The 17,655-nt window shown below is 25.0% G+C and overlaps 4 protein-coding genes across 5 annotated transcripts in view; 1 reads left to right on the forward strand and 3 right to left on the reverse strand.

Moving 5' to 3' along the window:
* LOC100211447 (phytanoyl-CoA dioxygenase domain-containing protein 1) overlaps positions 1–2,009 on the reverse strand; it is a 15,437-nt gene extending 13,428 nt beyond the window's left edge. For both annotated transcript variants that reach the window (XM_065810489.1, XM_065810488.1), the window contains exons 1-5: positions 1,855–2,009; positions 1,579–1,719; positions 1,415–1,490; positions 1,225–1,272; positions 1–35 (exon numbers count right to left, since the gene is read on the reverse strand). The exon at positions 1–35 is cut by the window's left edge and continues 21 nt beyond it. In XM_065810489.1, the coding sequence (XP_065666561.1) occupies positions 1–35; positions 1,225–1,272; positions 1,415–1,490; positions 1,579–1,719; positions 1,855–1,902 (348 nt within the window). In that variant the 5' untranslated portion in view covers positions 1,903–2,009. The remainder of the gene's footprint in view (positions 36–1,224; positions 1,273–1,414; positions 1,491–1,578; positions 1,720–1,854) is intronic.
* A 543-nt stretch (positions 2,010–2,552) lies between these two features.
* LOC100215042 (serine dehydratase-like) lies at positions 2,553–3,723 on the reverse strand. Its single transcript, XM_065810487.1, has one exon. It carries the CDS (start codon positions 3,591–3,593, stop codon positions 2,586–2,588), a length of 1,008 nt encoding a protein of 335 aa, XP_065666559.1. The 5' UTR covers positions 3,594–3,723; the 3' UTR covers positions 2,553–2,585.
* The window catches only part of LOC100199545 (tRNA-dihydrouridine(47) synthase [NAD(P)(+)]-like), a 33,393-nt gene continuing 19,456 nt past the window's right edge, over positions 3,719–17,655 (reverse strand). Inside the window, exons 13-14 of the mRNA XM_065810486.1 lie at positions 13,890–14,018; positions 3,719–3,825 (exon numbers count right to left, since the gene is read on the reverse strand). Of these exons, the coding sequence (XP_065666558.1) occupies positions 3,753–3,825; positions 13,890–14,018 (202 nt within the window). The 3' untranslated portion in view covers positions 3,719–3,752. The remainder of the gene's footprint in view (positions 3,826–13,889; positions 14,019–17,655) is intronic.
* Positions 5,071–6,432, forward strand: LOC136087434 (uncharacterized). Its single transcript, XM_065810204.1, has 2 exons — positions 5,071–5,348; positions 5,599–6,432. Exons 1-2 carry the CDS (start codon positions 5,112–5,114, stop codon positions 6,430–6,432), a joined length of 1,071 nt encoding a protein of 356 aa, XP_065666276.1. The 5' UTR covers positions 5,071–5,111.

The raw sequence follows: 17,655 nt of genomic DNA on the forward strand, positions 1-17,655 counted from the left end.
AACCTTTTTAAAAACATCATCAACATGATGCAAACCTAAAAAAAATTTTAAGAGTCACAAGTTACAAAAAAAACAGAAAACTTTATTGTAAATTGTAAACTTTTACTAGCAAAAGTATTTATGGGCATGCTGGCCTACATCCTATGCGAAAATCCTGCACGGACCTTGTATGCTTTCATTTTCTTGTCAAAAAAAAAGTTGAATCAATTTTATTCAAATTTATTTTTTATGTTTTTTTGTCTTTAACTTTTTTAATTTAACTAAAAATGTTTCCATAAATCAAATTTCCATCATTTATTAGTTTAACAATAACAATATATTCAAAATGGAAGTTTAACCAATTAAAATTTTTTGGTACTAAGCTCATGCCCTTTTGTTTACTAAACAAAAAATCTACTTTAAAACTGGGCTTAGACATTCAACTTTTATACATTGAGGCAAATATAAAAGAGAAAGCAGAATAATTAGCAATTTATAAATTAATTTTAACTACAAAGTTTTCCCATATAATTTTGAAAAAAAATTTAGGTAAAATTTTGACATTTTTTAACATAAAAGTAACATTGTAAAACTTTATTAATGATAGTAATTATTAATATATAATAAATATTATTTAAAAATCAAGCTTAAAATTTTAAGAAAAATAAACATGATATTAGGATGAATTAATCAAATAAAAAAATTAACTATTTTAATTAAACTATTTTAATTAAAACTATTTTAATTAAACAATTTAAATAAAATTTATTTTAAAATAAGAACCATATATTTATTAATTAAATTAAATGTTTTCATAAAAAATTGTTAATTTTTTAAAGATACATAATTTTTTTTTTTGTTTAGTTTCAAACGCAAAAAAGTTTAAAGCTAAGTATGATGTAAATAATGCAAGATAAATTTAGAGCTAAATATGATGTAAATAATGCAAGGTAAATAATATAAGAAAAATGTAATGTAAATAATAATAATAATAATGTTAATGCTAACTTCATCTATCAGTATGTCTATTTATAGTTGAATTTTTCAAAAAGTTTAATTTATTTGTTTTTATTAACTTTTTTTAACTATTAAATTTTTAGATAAACTTTTAATACTTAACTAAGTCCTCTCAGGAAAAAATTGCACCTTATTAGTACTTGCATAGGTTTTTGTGAGCCTGCACGCCTCTACAACCGAATACTGCTAGATTTATAAGAATATACGAGTGTAAATTTAAATAAATACCATGACCAATTTTATTGACAGCTAAAAGTTTATCTTTTGCTAGTGTGCCTATTTGTAAGTAAAAAAAAGAATAAATAAAGTATATGAATTTATTATTATTAAAAATCATTGAACAAAAAATAATAATAAATAAAACAATAAATAAAATATAAGAATAAATAAAAACTAAAAATAAATTTTAAAATGGTACCATCTTCGTTAAAAACTCCTTCTTCAAAGAAACAACGAACTTTATCTTGACTGGTCATGAAGTATTCATCATTTTTCTAAATGATGAATACTTCATGAAAATTGAAATATTAAAACAAAAAAAAGGGTAACAATCAAGAAAAAATATTTAAAAAAATTAGAGACCTGGTTTTCAGTTGAAAAAACTGAGCGAGGATGGGTTGAAATATCAAGCGTTTCAATATAATGCTTGGATCTTTCTCTTAAAAGATCACATTCATCAGAGGATAAAAAGTCTTCTATTACAGCGTAACCATTAGTAACAAACTAAAAAAAACCATTAAATAGTATGTATAAACCAATAAACAAATAAAAACTTAAAAGTAATTGATTAAATACGGTAATAAAAAAAAGTTTAAAAAAAAAGGCTTGATGAAAATACACTTTATTATAATTGCTTACTTGGTCAACAACTGCATTTATGTCCACTTTATCAATAAATTGTGCCATGAAAAACGTATTTTATTCAAAAACAAATAACAAAATACTGTATCTATAAAAATTTGCTGAAAAACCATTTTGATATATTTAACACGGCAAGAACATAAGTACATGAAAAATAACATTTTTTGTTATTTTATGTTATATTATTTATTATGAGTTTATGTTAATTATGTTTTTATTATATTGTTAATACTAATATATAGTAATAATAATAATAGTATAATAATAGTTATTAATAATGATAAAAGTAAAATAACAATTTTTTTAAATTGAATTAATAATAAAAGTTTAAAAATTCTTTGGCAATTAAGCTTGTTTTACTTAAAGATAAAACTTTAAGTAAAACAATTGCCGAGAAATTCATTAAATCTGAAGATTATACCACATTGAAGACTTATTTAAACAAAGCATGTTTCATGCTTAGCCACTAAAAATGGAGAAAAGTAGAAATAGGTGGAACCCATATAATAAATTATCTGACATAAACAAAAATAGAAAGACTTTAATTATATACCATCATTATTTAAGTAACTAACCTATATATAACTTTCAGTAAAATTCTTTTAAAATAAATCTGAGATTATACCTGATAACTTTTTATTTTAAAATATTATTCAAAATTATTTTATTAAAAGATTCATTGAAAAAACTTTAAATAAAACTCTCAAAATTAATCATAAAAAAAAGATTTATAATTCAAACATTTCTTTCCACATTTGAATATCATCCAGATTAACTGCTTGACCACCACAAACAATTACAACTATGCTACTTAAATCAGGAATACTGCCTATTTTGTGTAATGTTTCAAGTGTGTCATTATAAATTGCACTCAAACTTGCTCCACAAGCAGGTTCAACTAACATTTTATGATCATTTGCAAACTGTAAACAAGCTAAAACTGCAGTTTTATCAGTGACTACATGGGAGAAAATTTTATGTTTTCCATACCATTCTAATGCATTTGGTAACACAGACAATGAACCTAAGCATTTTGCAATACTTTTAATTTCTGGTAGTTTAATGGGGTAGCCTGCCTCTATTGCCTTGTTAAAACAATCTGCTCCAATTGTCTCAAATGTAATTACAGGTACACCAGACCATCCTACTGCATGTAGTCCTTCTAAAACTCCACAAAGAAGTCCACCACCTCCTACACTGAGTAAAATTGCACTCGGAGGTGCTGGCAATTTTAGCTTTATTTCATGTATAATGGTTGAATGACCACTCCAAATTTCTGGATGATCAAAGGGGTGTACTAAAGTAGAACCTTTGTGTTCTTCAACAAACTTTTGAGCATAAAAATGTGCTTCATCCCAAACAGAACCTTTAACATAAACTTTGGCATGTTCTTTTTCAAGTGTATGTATAACTTGAATTGCAGTTGTCTCTGGTACAAAAACTGTTACTGGCACTTCAAGTTTGAATCCAACATATGCAACAGCTAATCCTGCATTTCCACCTGATGATGAAACAAAATGACAACAACCTCTTTCAATTAATTTTTGACAATGATAACCAATACCTCTTAACTTAAAAGAACCGCTTGGCTGTGTATTTTCTAGCTTGAAAAATATTTTGTAACTTTTATCACTGTCTATTTTCTCAATTAATGGTGTTTCTATATGTAAACTTTTATCACTGTATATTTTCTCAACTAGTGGTGTTTCTATATCTTTTTTTTTCAAACTTTTCATTTTTATCTTTAAAAGAAAGAAAAATAGAATTTTTTCAGGACCTCAAAAAATTAAAAATAATGAGAAAAAAAAACAACAACAAAAAACATAAAGGATTGTTCAAATTTACCCAGAAGAAAACTCAATAATATAAAAAAATATATTCTTGAAAAATTTGTACTAGCTATATGTATTTGCTTTGTGCTTGGGTAGAAATGTAAAACTATCAGGAACAGGACCAAGAAGCATTTCACTAAAAAAAGAAACTTTTATATATATATATATATATATATATATATATATATATATATATATATATATATATATATATATATATATATATATATATATATATACAAATATATATAAAAATATATATTTATATATATATATATATATATATATATATATATATATATATATATATATATATATATATATATATATATATATATATATATATATACAAATATATATAAAAATATATATTTATATATATATATATATATATATATATATATATATAATATATATATATATATATATATATATATATATATATATATATATATATACAAATATATATAAAAAGGCGCAATTTCCTAATACAATTTGTGCACCTTAATTCTTAAAATGCGCTCTCTAAATTTTTAGAAATAGAAGAAAACTCAAAGAATATTGATAAATATTTTTGCTATTCCATCCCAATCCCTTAATCAACATAGCAGCACTCTCTTACATTTTTTACCTAGATAGAAAGTTGATATGTATGTACTGAAGCTCTGTATATCTACCTATTTTAGTATGTATGTTTTTTTCTTCACTTAAACTTAAAATAAAATAAAAAACAGTAATAAAACAAAATAAAAATAAAAAACAGAATCTTAATTTATTGTTATTGTATTTATTGTTATTGTATTTATTGTTATTGTATTTATTGTTAGCGCATCTAGTAGTTTGTTAAGTGAAAAATGTGTTTATAAAAACACTTGAACATTTACAATATTAAAAATCTAATTTAAAAAAAAAAAAAAAGTTTTTCAGAAAGTTTTACTTAATAATTAAAAGAAGCAAAATTATATAAGTTGGCCTACCTCTAAACAACTTTTCCTTTTTTTTTAAATCACAACATTTTTGCAATAAAATTTAAATTAATAATTTTTATTTGAAACAATTATAATTTTTGAAATTTTATATAATTTCACTTTTTTTGAGTAACATTTTTTTAATATTAGGGACCCTTTTTTATGTTCAGTAGTCTTGAGACACCACAATGAACCACAGTGACCGCCAGGTTTGAAGTCTCCCCACATCAGATTTTTTTTTATTAATATTTAGTTGTATATATGAAAATAAATATTTGGTTAGTAAAAACCTCTAGGGGAATGGAAAAATGTATGAAAATCAAAGAATAAAAATTATAATTTTTAGTTAAAAAACATCCGCCATTTTCAGAAAAAAAGGCTATAATTTGCTAATCAAATATCGGCGTAGTTTGATTTTAGACATACTCTGGTACACAACGACAATTTTTATTAAATGGCGGTCAACAATCTATGTGCTGTTTGTTTTAAAATCTTTGGTAAAAAGTCAGCAAAGCTTCATAAAATATCTAAAGCTATTGAAGAAAAAATAAAAACTTTTATTTGGGATAGCTATGATCAAAATTTAGCAAACCATCCTAAAGTTATTTGTAGCAATTGTTATAAAAACCTTTATTGTTTGGAAAAAAACGATACAAAATACCTTGATAAGTGGCTAAAGCAAATTTCTCAGGTTAGTTGATAAAATTAATAAAAAACTATATTTAAGACTTAGTCTTTAATTAAATAAAGTTGTTTTATTTTTTATTAATTTTAAAAAAAGAAAGAGCTGTGTCTCAATGAACTTTGATAAACTTGAAAAAAAAAAAAAACATTTAAACAGCTTGTTTTAGGAACTAATATGACATCGATGTGTTTATTTTTATTGTGTTATATTTTTTATATTACTAATTTATATAGCTTTAGATTTTTTTTTTGATTAGATAAACCGTCAAGATATCAGAAGAACTTCAGATGTTTCAGAAATATCAAAAGATATTAACATTATTACTTCTGAGTTAAATGAAGATAAAAATGAAAGAATGTGCTTAAAATGTTATGGAGTTGTTAAGTCAGGCATTATTCATCTTTGTAGTGATGTTCAAGCTGTGAAAAATTTAGTTAATGCAGCATATGCATTGGGATCAGCAAGTGCAGAACGTGTCGCTTCAAGTATTTTAAAAGCAAAAATGGAAAAGGAAAATATTTTTAGAGGTGAAAAATTCACAATTGCTACTTATGGAAAACCATTAACTATTGTTGCCGGAACTACTGACAATAAATGTGACCGTGCTAATTTTAGTCAAGTATCTTTTGGAACAATCATTGAGCTTATAAAATGTTTAGAACTATCTCAGTGTAAAACCAAAAAAATGTGTTCTATATTTAGAAAAAGTCTTGGCTTTCAAAGTAGCATTGAAGGAAATATTGTTAAAAAATTAGAGGCTTTAAAAGCAGAAATGAATGAATATTTTTCATGTAAAGAAGAAGAATTTGTTGAAGCTGGTGATATAGTAAATAAATCAATGGTTTATATTAAAGATATTGATGAATTTATACATGATATAATCACTGAAAGGAATATTGACCCTCTTTCTACAATTGTAAGAGTTGCTGTGGATTCTGGTCAAGGTTTTTTAAAGGTCACTATGAATGTTTTTAATCCGCATGATAAAACTAGCAACCAACCTGACCTTGATGACTCTGGAGTTAAGCGTTGTTTTATTGTTGCTATTGTAAAGGAGTGTCTGAACACAATGGAAATCTTAGAAAATTAGTTGATACTCTTAATCTTCAAAATATTAAGTATTCTGTTGCATTTGATTTAAAGTGTGCAAACTCAATGTTTGGCATTACAAGCCATGCTGGAAAATATAGTTGTTTGTGGTGTGAAGGAGAGAGTCTTTTGGATGGTGGAGAAAAACGAACTCTTGGTTCCCTCGATTATCATTACAGTAAATACACAGAAGCTGGAAAACCAAAATCAAAGATGGCTGATTATAAAAATGTTATTAATCCAAGATTATTATATCTTGAAAAGGATCCAGACACAATTATTGAAAATTTAGTTCCAGTACCTGAGTTGCATACATTAATCGGAATAGTTACAACTTTTGGAAAACTATTATCAAAACTATGGCCTGGCTTTGAAAAGTGGTTAAACTCAAATTACATATTTTTCAGAGGTTACCATGGCATTGGATTTGATGGCAACAATGCCAACAGACTTTTAGATAAGTTAGATGTTCTTTCTCGTGATATTGCTGATCAAGGAAAGCTTGATTTACTACCAGTAATTGAATGTTTAAGAAAGTTTCAATCAATGAAGCAAGCCACCTTTGGAGAAAAAGTTGGTGATATTGAATCTGTTGTTTTCAAATTCAAGATGTCTTATGCTAATTTAAGGGAATATATTAATACTTACTTTGAAAACATTTCTTTGAATATACCGTGGAAAGTTCATATTGCAGTTAACCATATTGTACCATTTCTAAAAAGTACCAATACTGATAATGGGCTTGGAATTTACTCTGAACAAGCAGGTGAATCTGTTCATCATGAGTTTAAAAAGACATGGAATAAATATAAGAGACGACAAAGCCACCCAGACTATGCTAAACGGTTAAAGTCAAGTGTTGTGGAATTTTCAACATTTAATAAATAGTTAACAAGTTTACTGATCAATTTAATATATTTTGCTACACAACTATGTCAAAATTATTATTTACAAAGTATTTTAATAGCATTAAAAATACTTTTAATTGAGTATTGATAAAATAGAATGCTATTTTTGTATTTCAAAGCTTAGTCAAGATATTTTTCACATTAAATGCATTTTGTTGTTGTTTTTATACCTACATTCTTTTTCTTTGTAATCTGTTATATAAATGTTCTAACACTTTTTTAATGCCTTTATATTATGGGAGTACCAAGTACAGAGTAAAAATTAGGTTTCTTCATGAAATAATGTGAAATATATGAACTTCAATAAGGTTAACGGTGTACCGCCCCTCCCCTTTTATCTAAAGTTTAGATGTGTAAAAATTTTATTCTAGCCATTCCTATGGAGGTTCTTAATACTTTTACTTAACTTATATACTATGTTACTTCTTAATAAGAAAAAAAAATTGGATGTGGGGAGACTTCAAACCTGGCGGTTATTGTGGTTCACAGTGACACCTCTAAAAATTATTTTTATTAAAAACAAACTTTAAATCCAGTGTTATATTATTATATAGAATATATTTAGAGCTATTGCAAGGCATTTTTGAAATATTGTTGTTATTTAACCCACTTGAATATATATAGCCATGGCCTAATTAATAATTAATTAGTACATGGCTTGATATATTGCATAAATATTATTGATACATTGCATAATTGCTTGATATATTGCATAAATCTTGCAGAATATTAGACAGACAATTATTTAGCGTTTCTTGGATATTCGTCATAATGTTAGAGATTTTATTCAAGATGAAATAGAAGAAAGTTTAAACACATTAGGATCTGCTGGTTTTAAAATTCGCACATTATTTGCTGATAACAATCCAACAAATGTGTCAGTTTATTTAAAATTGCGTAGAATTTATGGATTAGACAATTCAGAAAAAAATCTTCTTTTTTTTTGTCAACTCAACTACCCAAGGCCAAGAAAGTCACTACGGACAAGGAGGCTACATAAGTGTGGTTATAACCCTTTATCAACTCTATAACTCCAAAGCACCAACCTTGACAAACAAGGCAGTTGCGAGGAGAAACAAGTTGAGCGCAATACTACCAGGGACGTGGTGGAGATCGAACTCAGAACCTCTCTCTTATGAAGCGATTGTTTTACCACTACACCACTACCACTTGAAAAAGATGAAACCTATCATACCCTGCATTCCATGAAACATATTCTAGAGCTTTTAAAACTCACTAATTTATGGCAGGTATTTAATTCTAAAAAAAATATTTGTATCATAAATTTGGAAAAGCATCTGTTGTAAAGGAAAGTAAGCCATAACTTTGGCATGCATTTGCTCACTAAGTCAAATATTGCAAAATTTGCAAAATGGTTCCAACAAAAGTTTTTGACTCACTACTCAGACTTTAACGCTAACCATAACATGGCAAAGTACTTCTAGTTTAATTGAAGATCTTCTATTTGAAGTATATAATTATGTTCTAACCTCTCATTTCCAAAGTGATTTATTAGAGCATTATTTTTAAAAGTACCAACAAATGAGAGTTGGCAGATTTTTTGTTGGATTATGTGAAGTACTTCTGAGAAAATTTTCTAAAATAAGATCATTATTAAAAAAAAACTTAGACTTTTAGAAAATCGGTTTTAAAATTTTAAACTCAGTTTTGAATCTAATTTCAATTTTGGCATACATTTTTTTACGATAAACACCATTTAAGATATAAATAGAAACATTGGTATGGCTAACTTTTGCGAGTCTTGAGTATATTAAGTAATTACTATAGTTGATAAGTCATTATTTGAGTAACTGTAAGTTACAGTAGTAACTTAACTGGTTGTTTTGATTTAGCTTATAAGTAAATTTACTATGATGTACTTTATCCATTACCTTTATCCATTCAGTAAATTAAAGTAAATATAACTTTAAAAAGCTCGGGGTTGTTAAATCAAAAAGTTACTAGTTTTTATTAGAATCGACTAACTACTTGAAAAACTTTTTTATAAAAAGCATTTAATATATACTTTAATATACTTAAAGTAGTAAAATTAATAATATAAAATTGTTGATAAAATAATAATTTAAATTATTAATATAAGTAAATTTAATGCAACATTTTAAAAACAAAGATAAAAACCTTCATTAGACAAAATTAAATGAAAAAAAAAATGCTATAACGTCTTTTCCCTTTTAAATTATTATTGGCCTCCACGCAGAGATTTAAAGTAATTTAAATTTAAAGGTGCTTTACGTTAAATGAAAATCTCCACGCAACAGAGCAAATGATCATGTTATTCAAAAGATAAATTTAGCATGATGTACTTTATGAAATAAAACATTACTTTTAAGAATTGCCAAAAAATGCTAAATTAGAAAAACAAATAAACAACCAAAAAAAAATCACAAAAATATTTTTTTAAGAAAAAACTAATTGCCAAGGTGTGAAAAGCAATTGCGATTTGCAACACGCTTAATTCGAGCCCTACATATATATATATATATATATATATATATATATATATATATATATATATATATATATATATATATATATATATGCATATACATATACATATACATATACATATATATATATATATATATATATATATACATATATATATATATATATATATATATATATATATACATATATATATATATATATACATATATATATATATATATATATATATATATATATATATATATATATACATATATGTGTGTGTATATATACACACACATATATAAAAATATATATATACATATATATATATATATATATATATATATATATATATATATATATATATATATATATATATATATATATATATATATATATATATATATATATATATATATATATATATATATATACAACCCGTAGATGTTGTCCGAAAGTTTTTTCCATATTTTGTTGACAAAAAGTAAAAATTAAAATGCAAGACCGGAATTATTTTTTTTTTATTAATTGAGAGACTGCCTGCCCCAACCAAACCCTCAGTTGATGTAGCAACACTCCCTTGCGGGTCAGGCTAAAAGATAGTAGATGTAGCAGCACTCCCTTGCTGGTCAGGCTATTTGTCAGTCGATGTAGCAACACTCCCTTGCGAGTCAGGCTATTTGTCAGTCGATGTAGCAGCACTCCCTTGCGAGTCAGGCTTCCTTCCGCTCTTCCTAAAGCCAACAAACTATAGATCTATATATATATATATATATATATATATATATATATATATATATATATATATATATATATATATATATATATATATATGTATATATATATATATATATATATATGTATATTTATTATATATATATAAATATTTATTATATATATATATATATACATATATGTATATATATATATATATATATATATATATATATATATATATATATATATATATATATATATATATATATATATATATATATATATCAGGCCTTGTTAAGAAGCGTTACGCAGCTCGCATTTTGCTTGCGAAAAGGCGATTTGCCTACGCGTTCAGCAGTTTTGCGCTACGCAAAAACTTATATCTTTTAGATTATTTTATATTATCTTTTGATTGTCGTTAACGTGACGTAACGTAACGTTTATTCAGAAGAAATAAAGTTGTAAGTAAAAGCATTTAACCGCAATTGTAAACTAATAGATTTTTTGTTAAAGAAACAAATTGTTTCATAATTTTTGTTGTTGTTGTTAAAAATTAGTTAAAAAAAATAAAGTGTTTTAAGTTTTATCTTAAGGAATTAAATATATAAATTCCTTTTAAATATAAAAATCATTTTTAGTCATAGTAGTTTAAAAAATGCATTTATTTTGATGTAAATATTTTATTAATAAGATATTTTGTTTATTGTTAATTCAATAACATAAAGTTTTAAAGACGTTCGTTTAATTTATGAAAATAAATTATGATCACAAATATGTTATCGGTAACTGATAAATAACAAAAAAAAAACTCTTTATCGTTTAAAAACATTATTAAAAAGAGTTCACAAATTAAATAAGAAAAAATTTATTAACAGTTAATAAAATACCAAAAACCAACTGTAAAAATCATAAGAAAATAAACAAACGTTATATTACGTTTCATGAAAAAAATATTTTTTTTTCAAAATAAAATTTAGTTCATATTTAAAAAACATAATAAAAATGATTTTTTAAATAAGAACTTAGATTTTATTTGTAACTTTTGTTACAGTCAGAAAAAAACAAACTGTATGATTTTTAACGCGTTAATAAAATAACTTTAATTACAATGCGGTACTTCAAAAGACGCTAGTGACGCAATATAACTTCTAACGATGCAAAATATATTTGCGGAGTTGAGTTACTTAAAAATGCGTTACGCGTTTTCGCTACGCAGCGAAATCTCGTAACAAGGCCTGATATATATATATATATATATATATACATATATATATATATACATATATATATATATATGTATATTTATTATATATATATATGTATATATATACACATATATATACATATATATATATATATATATATATATATGTATATATATACACATATATATACATACATATATATATATATATATATATATATATATATATATATATATATATATATATATATATATATATATATATATATATATATATATATATATATATATATATATATATATATATATATATATAAATTGTATAGATATACAACTTTTTTTCAGTTTTTACTTCATAACTTTTCACCAACTTTTTTAAATAAACTGAAATTTTTATTAAATGTGCTCTATATTATTTTAATTTAAAATACAAACCACAAAAGTTGTAAAAATTGAATGGTTAATTTAATTATTTTTTTGAAATGGTACATTTAATTGTTTTTTTGAATTTTTTTGAAAGATACATTTAATTGTTTTTTTGAAAAAGCTTCTGTGCAAAAGTTTGGAAACAGTATCATACCCCGCAATAAAATCATGTTTTAGTAAACAAAAGCAAAATTTAAGCCCATAAATTTGTGAAATTTAGTAACTTAATTACTTTGAGATATAAGGCAGTGAAGTATAACTAATCGCCAAAATATTTGTAAAACTTTATTATTCAATTACTTCGCAATAATTTAAAAGCATGGGAAAAGTTAAGGAAGTTTCAAAGGAAATAAAGGAATTAATTATAAAAGCTGTGGAAAATAAAATGACTTACAGGTAGATTTCTGAACTTTACAATGTTTCTAAACAAGGAATAAGTCACATTATGAAAATATTTTGTCTGCGCGAAACTATCGAAAGCAACCCTTGCTCTGGAAGACCTAAAGTTACAACTGAAAAGTCTGATAAATTATTAGTAAGGAATTGCAAAAATAATCCTCGCAAGACTGCTGTCGAACTTAATTTATGTATCAGTTTCATGGCACAGACTGTAGCATCAATACAACTAAATGTTGATTACGATAAAATAATCTGTATGGCTGTCATCCAGTTAAGAAACCGCTCATATCTGCAAAAAATTTTAAAAAAAGAACAAAATTTGCAAAAGATCATATTAGTTGATCAGTTAAAGACTGGTCAAAAGTCTTTTTTTCTAATGAATCAAAGTTAATGCTGTTCAGTAGTTATGGAATTATATTTTGGTGCCAAGTAAGAGACAGATTTAACCCAAAATATCAGTTGCCCACTGTTAAATATGGAGGAAAAAGTGTTATAGTTTGGGGATGTTTTAGTCGTGATAATGTGGGTCCGATTTATCACATAGAAGGTATTATGGACCAGAGAATTTATTTAGATATCATAAAAAATGTTATTCTGTCACATGCAAAGCATAAAACAAGATAATGATCCAAAGCATTGTGCCAGATCTGTTAAGGAATATTTTAAATCTCAAAAAATCAAAGCCCTTGAATGGCCTTCACAGAGCCCAGATCTCAACCCTATTGAGCATCTTTGGGAGTACATCGACCGGCAACTAGTAGGTAGAAAAACAACCAATAAAGACCATTTATTTTTATTGATTAAGGAACGTTGGTATAATATTCCTGTTTTAAAGGCAAACGGATATGCCACCATATACTAAGTGTTTTATTAAAACTATTTTATTGTTAAAAAAGTGTTATTTTGTGAATTTTAGTAAAAGTTTTAGCTTTTTTGAAACAAATATTGATCAAATTCAGTTGTTTCTAAACTTTTGCATGGAAGCTTTTTCAAAAAAACAACTAAATGTTAATTAACCGTTCAATTTTACAACTTTTGTAGTTTGTATTTTAAATTAAAATAATAAAGAGCACATTTGGTAAAAATTTCAGCTTATTTATGAAAGTTGATGAAAGGTTATGAAGTAAAAACTGAAAAAAAGTTGGTGTTTCTAAACTTTTACACGTTACTGTATTTTGTATATGAAATTGAAATAAACTTGCTATTAGGCCTTCTAATTTTCAACCTATTTATGCAAAAGGTCCAGCCATGTATAGAGTAAGCCATGATATAGCAGATAGAACAGTTGCTAAGAAGTTGACCTCAACATTTTCATAACCATTTTATATTTTAATCATTCATCAAATAAAGTACCTTATTTTTACCCAGTCACAAGATTTATGACTTGCAAAGAGAGTTTCTAAATCATTTCTTCCAAAATATGAGGGAGGGCGTTCATTTATTTTTTGTGGAACAACCTCAAGCAATCCAACAGGAATGTATCTAAATACATATAAAAAAAAATAAAAGCAACCAGTCCATATATCAACAAAAGATAAAAAACAGTACAAAAATATACAACTATATAATAAAACTAAACAACCTACTGTACATTTATATTGATATATGATAAATAAAAACTTGAGTTTATTGATTCACATTGTAATTTTATTGTAATTATTGAGTCCTTCTATCCTTACCTAAAATAAGAGTATTTTTTGTTCAAGGTAAATTGCCTTCATCATAGCTAAGGAGACACCTCTGCCCCAAAAAATTTTATCACTACAAATAATATTGGTTCCACGCTTATTTGTTTTGAACAGCTTTCCATAATTCCATTTTTTTATTTATATATGAAATTATGAAAGAGATCAGGGAAAAGTTGAAAAAAGAAAGATATAGAAACATATACAGTTATTATCTTAAAGATAGATATAAAAACAGTTAATATCTTAAATTAACATGAAAGCTTTTTTAGATATTTTAACTTTTAACAGAAATAATTTCTAGAGTATATTTAACTGTATTTACAAATTAATTTCTTAACTGAAATAAATCAGCTATTTTATTTATGGTGGAGTGTTACTTAATAAAGGGCGCAAAATTAAAATATATAAATAGATAAACCTAAATCAATGTTGACTTTTTGCTTTAAATTAACTTTTGTTGACCACGATAAAAAAAATTCTAAAATAGACAGATCTAAATTCTGTAATAGGCAGATCTGTAAAACCAAAGGCTTAAAAAATATATAAAGAATAAATCAAATTTTATCAATAAACTTATATATATTATGTATGATAATTTTCAAAAAGACAATGATTTGATGACGGTGCAATAGATTTCAACATCAAAGCTTATAAAATTAATTATTAATACAAAAATAATTATTAACTAATATAACTAATTCGTTACCTTATTATTACTATTTTTTTTATTTAAAACACTACAATACTTTTTATCAGATAAATTTAAGTTTTCATCTGCAAAAATTAAGAACTGAAAAACACTGGAAAAAATTAATACTGTAGCTTAAGGACATAGTTCACTTGAAAATGAATTACACTTTCAGCTTCTCTTTAGTAGATAAAAAAAAGTAAACAAAAGGTCACCTGAGATTTTTTCATTGATAAATTATTTTTATCATTATAAAAACATAATTTAAATATAATTAAAATTAGTTTCACTTGCTTTCTACACTAATACAGTAAAAATATCAAATTGAATTTCAAATAAAATGCACAAATGAGTAAGTAAAATTAAATTGCATTCTGGATTTTAAAAAGAATTCTTTAAATTTTTTTAACTAAAATTTTTAATTACCTTAAAATGTTATTATCACAAACTTAGTATACTAGACTACAAATTGGACTGTTTCAATAAGCTAACACATTAAAGAGCACTTCTCTGTTAATAAAAATTCTCTGGATGTTAATCTTAGACTAATTCAATAATACTCATTATATTAAAATACCAAATGTATTATGTCTGGGAGCTGTGTTATGTGATTTGGTTTGTGCAGTGGCTTGGGTTTAAAAAAATCCCAGATGAAAGTCACTATCAGAAGTCACCACCTGAATACAAGACTCTACTATATGATGATTATGATAAAAATATGATGACTTTTCCTAGTGTTATATTTGGTTATTGTAAACGTAATTTATACTTTCTCAAGACTGGCCAAACTTCTAGGAGATCATAGGGACTTCAAGTTGTTAAGGTAATTTATATACTAATACTTTATGTTAAAATGTTCACTATTTCAATGTTATATAAAAAAGTTGAAAATTTATTGTGGATGTACCATATGGGTGGTCCTTTATTCCTGTTCATGTAACTGGTAGCAGTAAATACAATAAAAAATTACACATATATACATTTAAACATATAACATAACTAAAACAAATCATTACAAATAAATCTCTTTGCATAATTATTTGTTAAGCTGTAGTGGAAATATAGTTTAAAAACTATATAATCTCAAAAAACAACTAAATGACTTTTATAATGTAGAGCAAGTTGAGTTTATTTTTAACCAGAACAAAGCTTAAGAATTTTAGGAGGTTTAATAGATATTAAAAATCCATCTGATTTAATCCTGCATATTATTAAAGAAAGAGGTATCAATTCATGTATAGGTTTTCCAGGAGTTTCTCCAGGTTGTGGAGGAGACTACTTGAAAACTGTTGTGAACTTTTTTCAAGAAGAAAAAGGATCTAAAGTTGTGGTTAAAAAAACAAATTTAAATAGGAAAACATGGAGTTGGATGGGATGGTAATAATGCAAGTATAATTTTAAAAATGATTGATTCAACTTCCAGAGGAACTTAAAGTACCTCATCTACTTCCTGTAGTCCAAAACAAACTTTTAAAATCGATTGATTCACTTTAACTTCGAGTGCAACTTAAAATACCATCCTTAAAGTACCTTTTACTTCCTAGAGTCCAAAACAAATCTAAAAAATAAGTTTTGAAAGAAATCTTAATTCTGACTCACAACATAAAAGTTTAAAGTTGTCTAAAAGAAACAGCTTTTACACTCATAAAGACATTAATAGTTTCATGGAAAATCTACATTATATGTTGCAATATTCTTTCTATTGTAAAGCATATAGGATGCAGCTTGTCAAAATATGCAGAACAGTGTGGTGAGGCGATTCATGCAAATTTATGCCTATATGACATTGATTTAAATGCAGTATAGGTCATAAAGATTATGGTGATAAAATGAAAACTGTTGTTGTTAAATATGAAAAGATTATAACATTTAATTTAATATATAGAAATTATACTAAAAAGATGCTTATTTTAATTATATTGTAAAATAAAGGTGTCTAAAAAAAGTCATGGGATTGGAGCATAAGAACAAATAAAACCTAAAACTTTAGACACATCATGCCTATCTTTGTTAGATCTTTGTTTATCAAAATATACTTTAGCATTCAGGAGTTGTGGCATACAGCTTTATAGAAAAAAAAAGAAAAAAACAAAGAATAATGAAAGAAAAGATTGCTGTCTCATGCCAAGCCCTCAGTCAATGTAGCAGCACTTTTTTGCGGGTCAGGCTATTTGGTGTATGTATGTACTGATGTGGTTGATGTATGTACTGATGTATGTACTTTGGTGTATGTATGTACTATTTGGTATGTACTGAAGCCCCCGGCAGCAGACTATTTCAGTGTGACGTCAGAGTGCTTATCTAAACAAGCAATATAAATTATATATATATATATATATATACATATATATAACATATAATACATATATATGAGAGAGAGAGTTAGGGACAATAAAGTATAATTGTTGATAAAATTGAAACTAAAACAATAAAAACAAAATTATTTATGTCGGGATCAACATGAATACAGTAGTTTTATGTTTTTTATTAAATTTGATTTCAAAGAAAAACAAATATATTAATAACTTTTTTTAACTCATTGCAAAAAAAAATCTATTAAATGAAATTAGCTATCTTACGACATTTCTGTCTAAAAAAATGTGGTATAAGTAAGAAACAATTAAGTTTTTATTATGAAGCATAATGTTTTGTAAATAACTATTATTACAAATGCAAGAATATTGTCTGATTTTCATTTTAGTACTTTGTTTCACCACCTCTTGCTTTTAGGACTGCTTCTAAA

Source organism: Hydra vulgaris, chromosome 11, assembly GCF_038396675.1.
Source record: "Hydra vulgaris chromosome 11, alternate assembly HydraT2T_AEP".
In the NCBI taxonomy this organism is placed as follows: Eukaryota; Metazoa; Cnidaria; class Hydrozoa; order Anthoathecata; family Hydridae; genus Hydra; species Hydra vulgaris.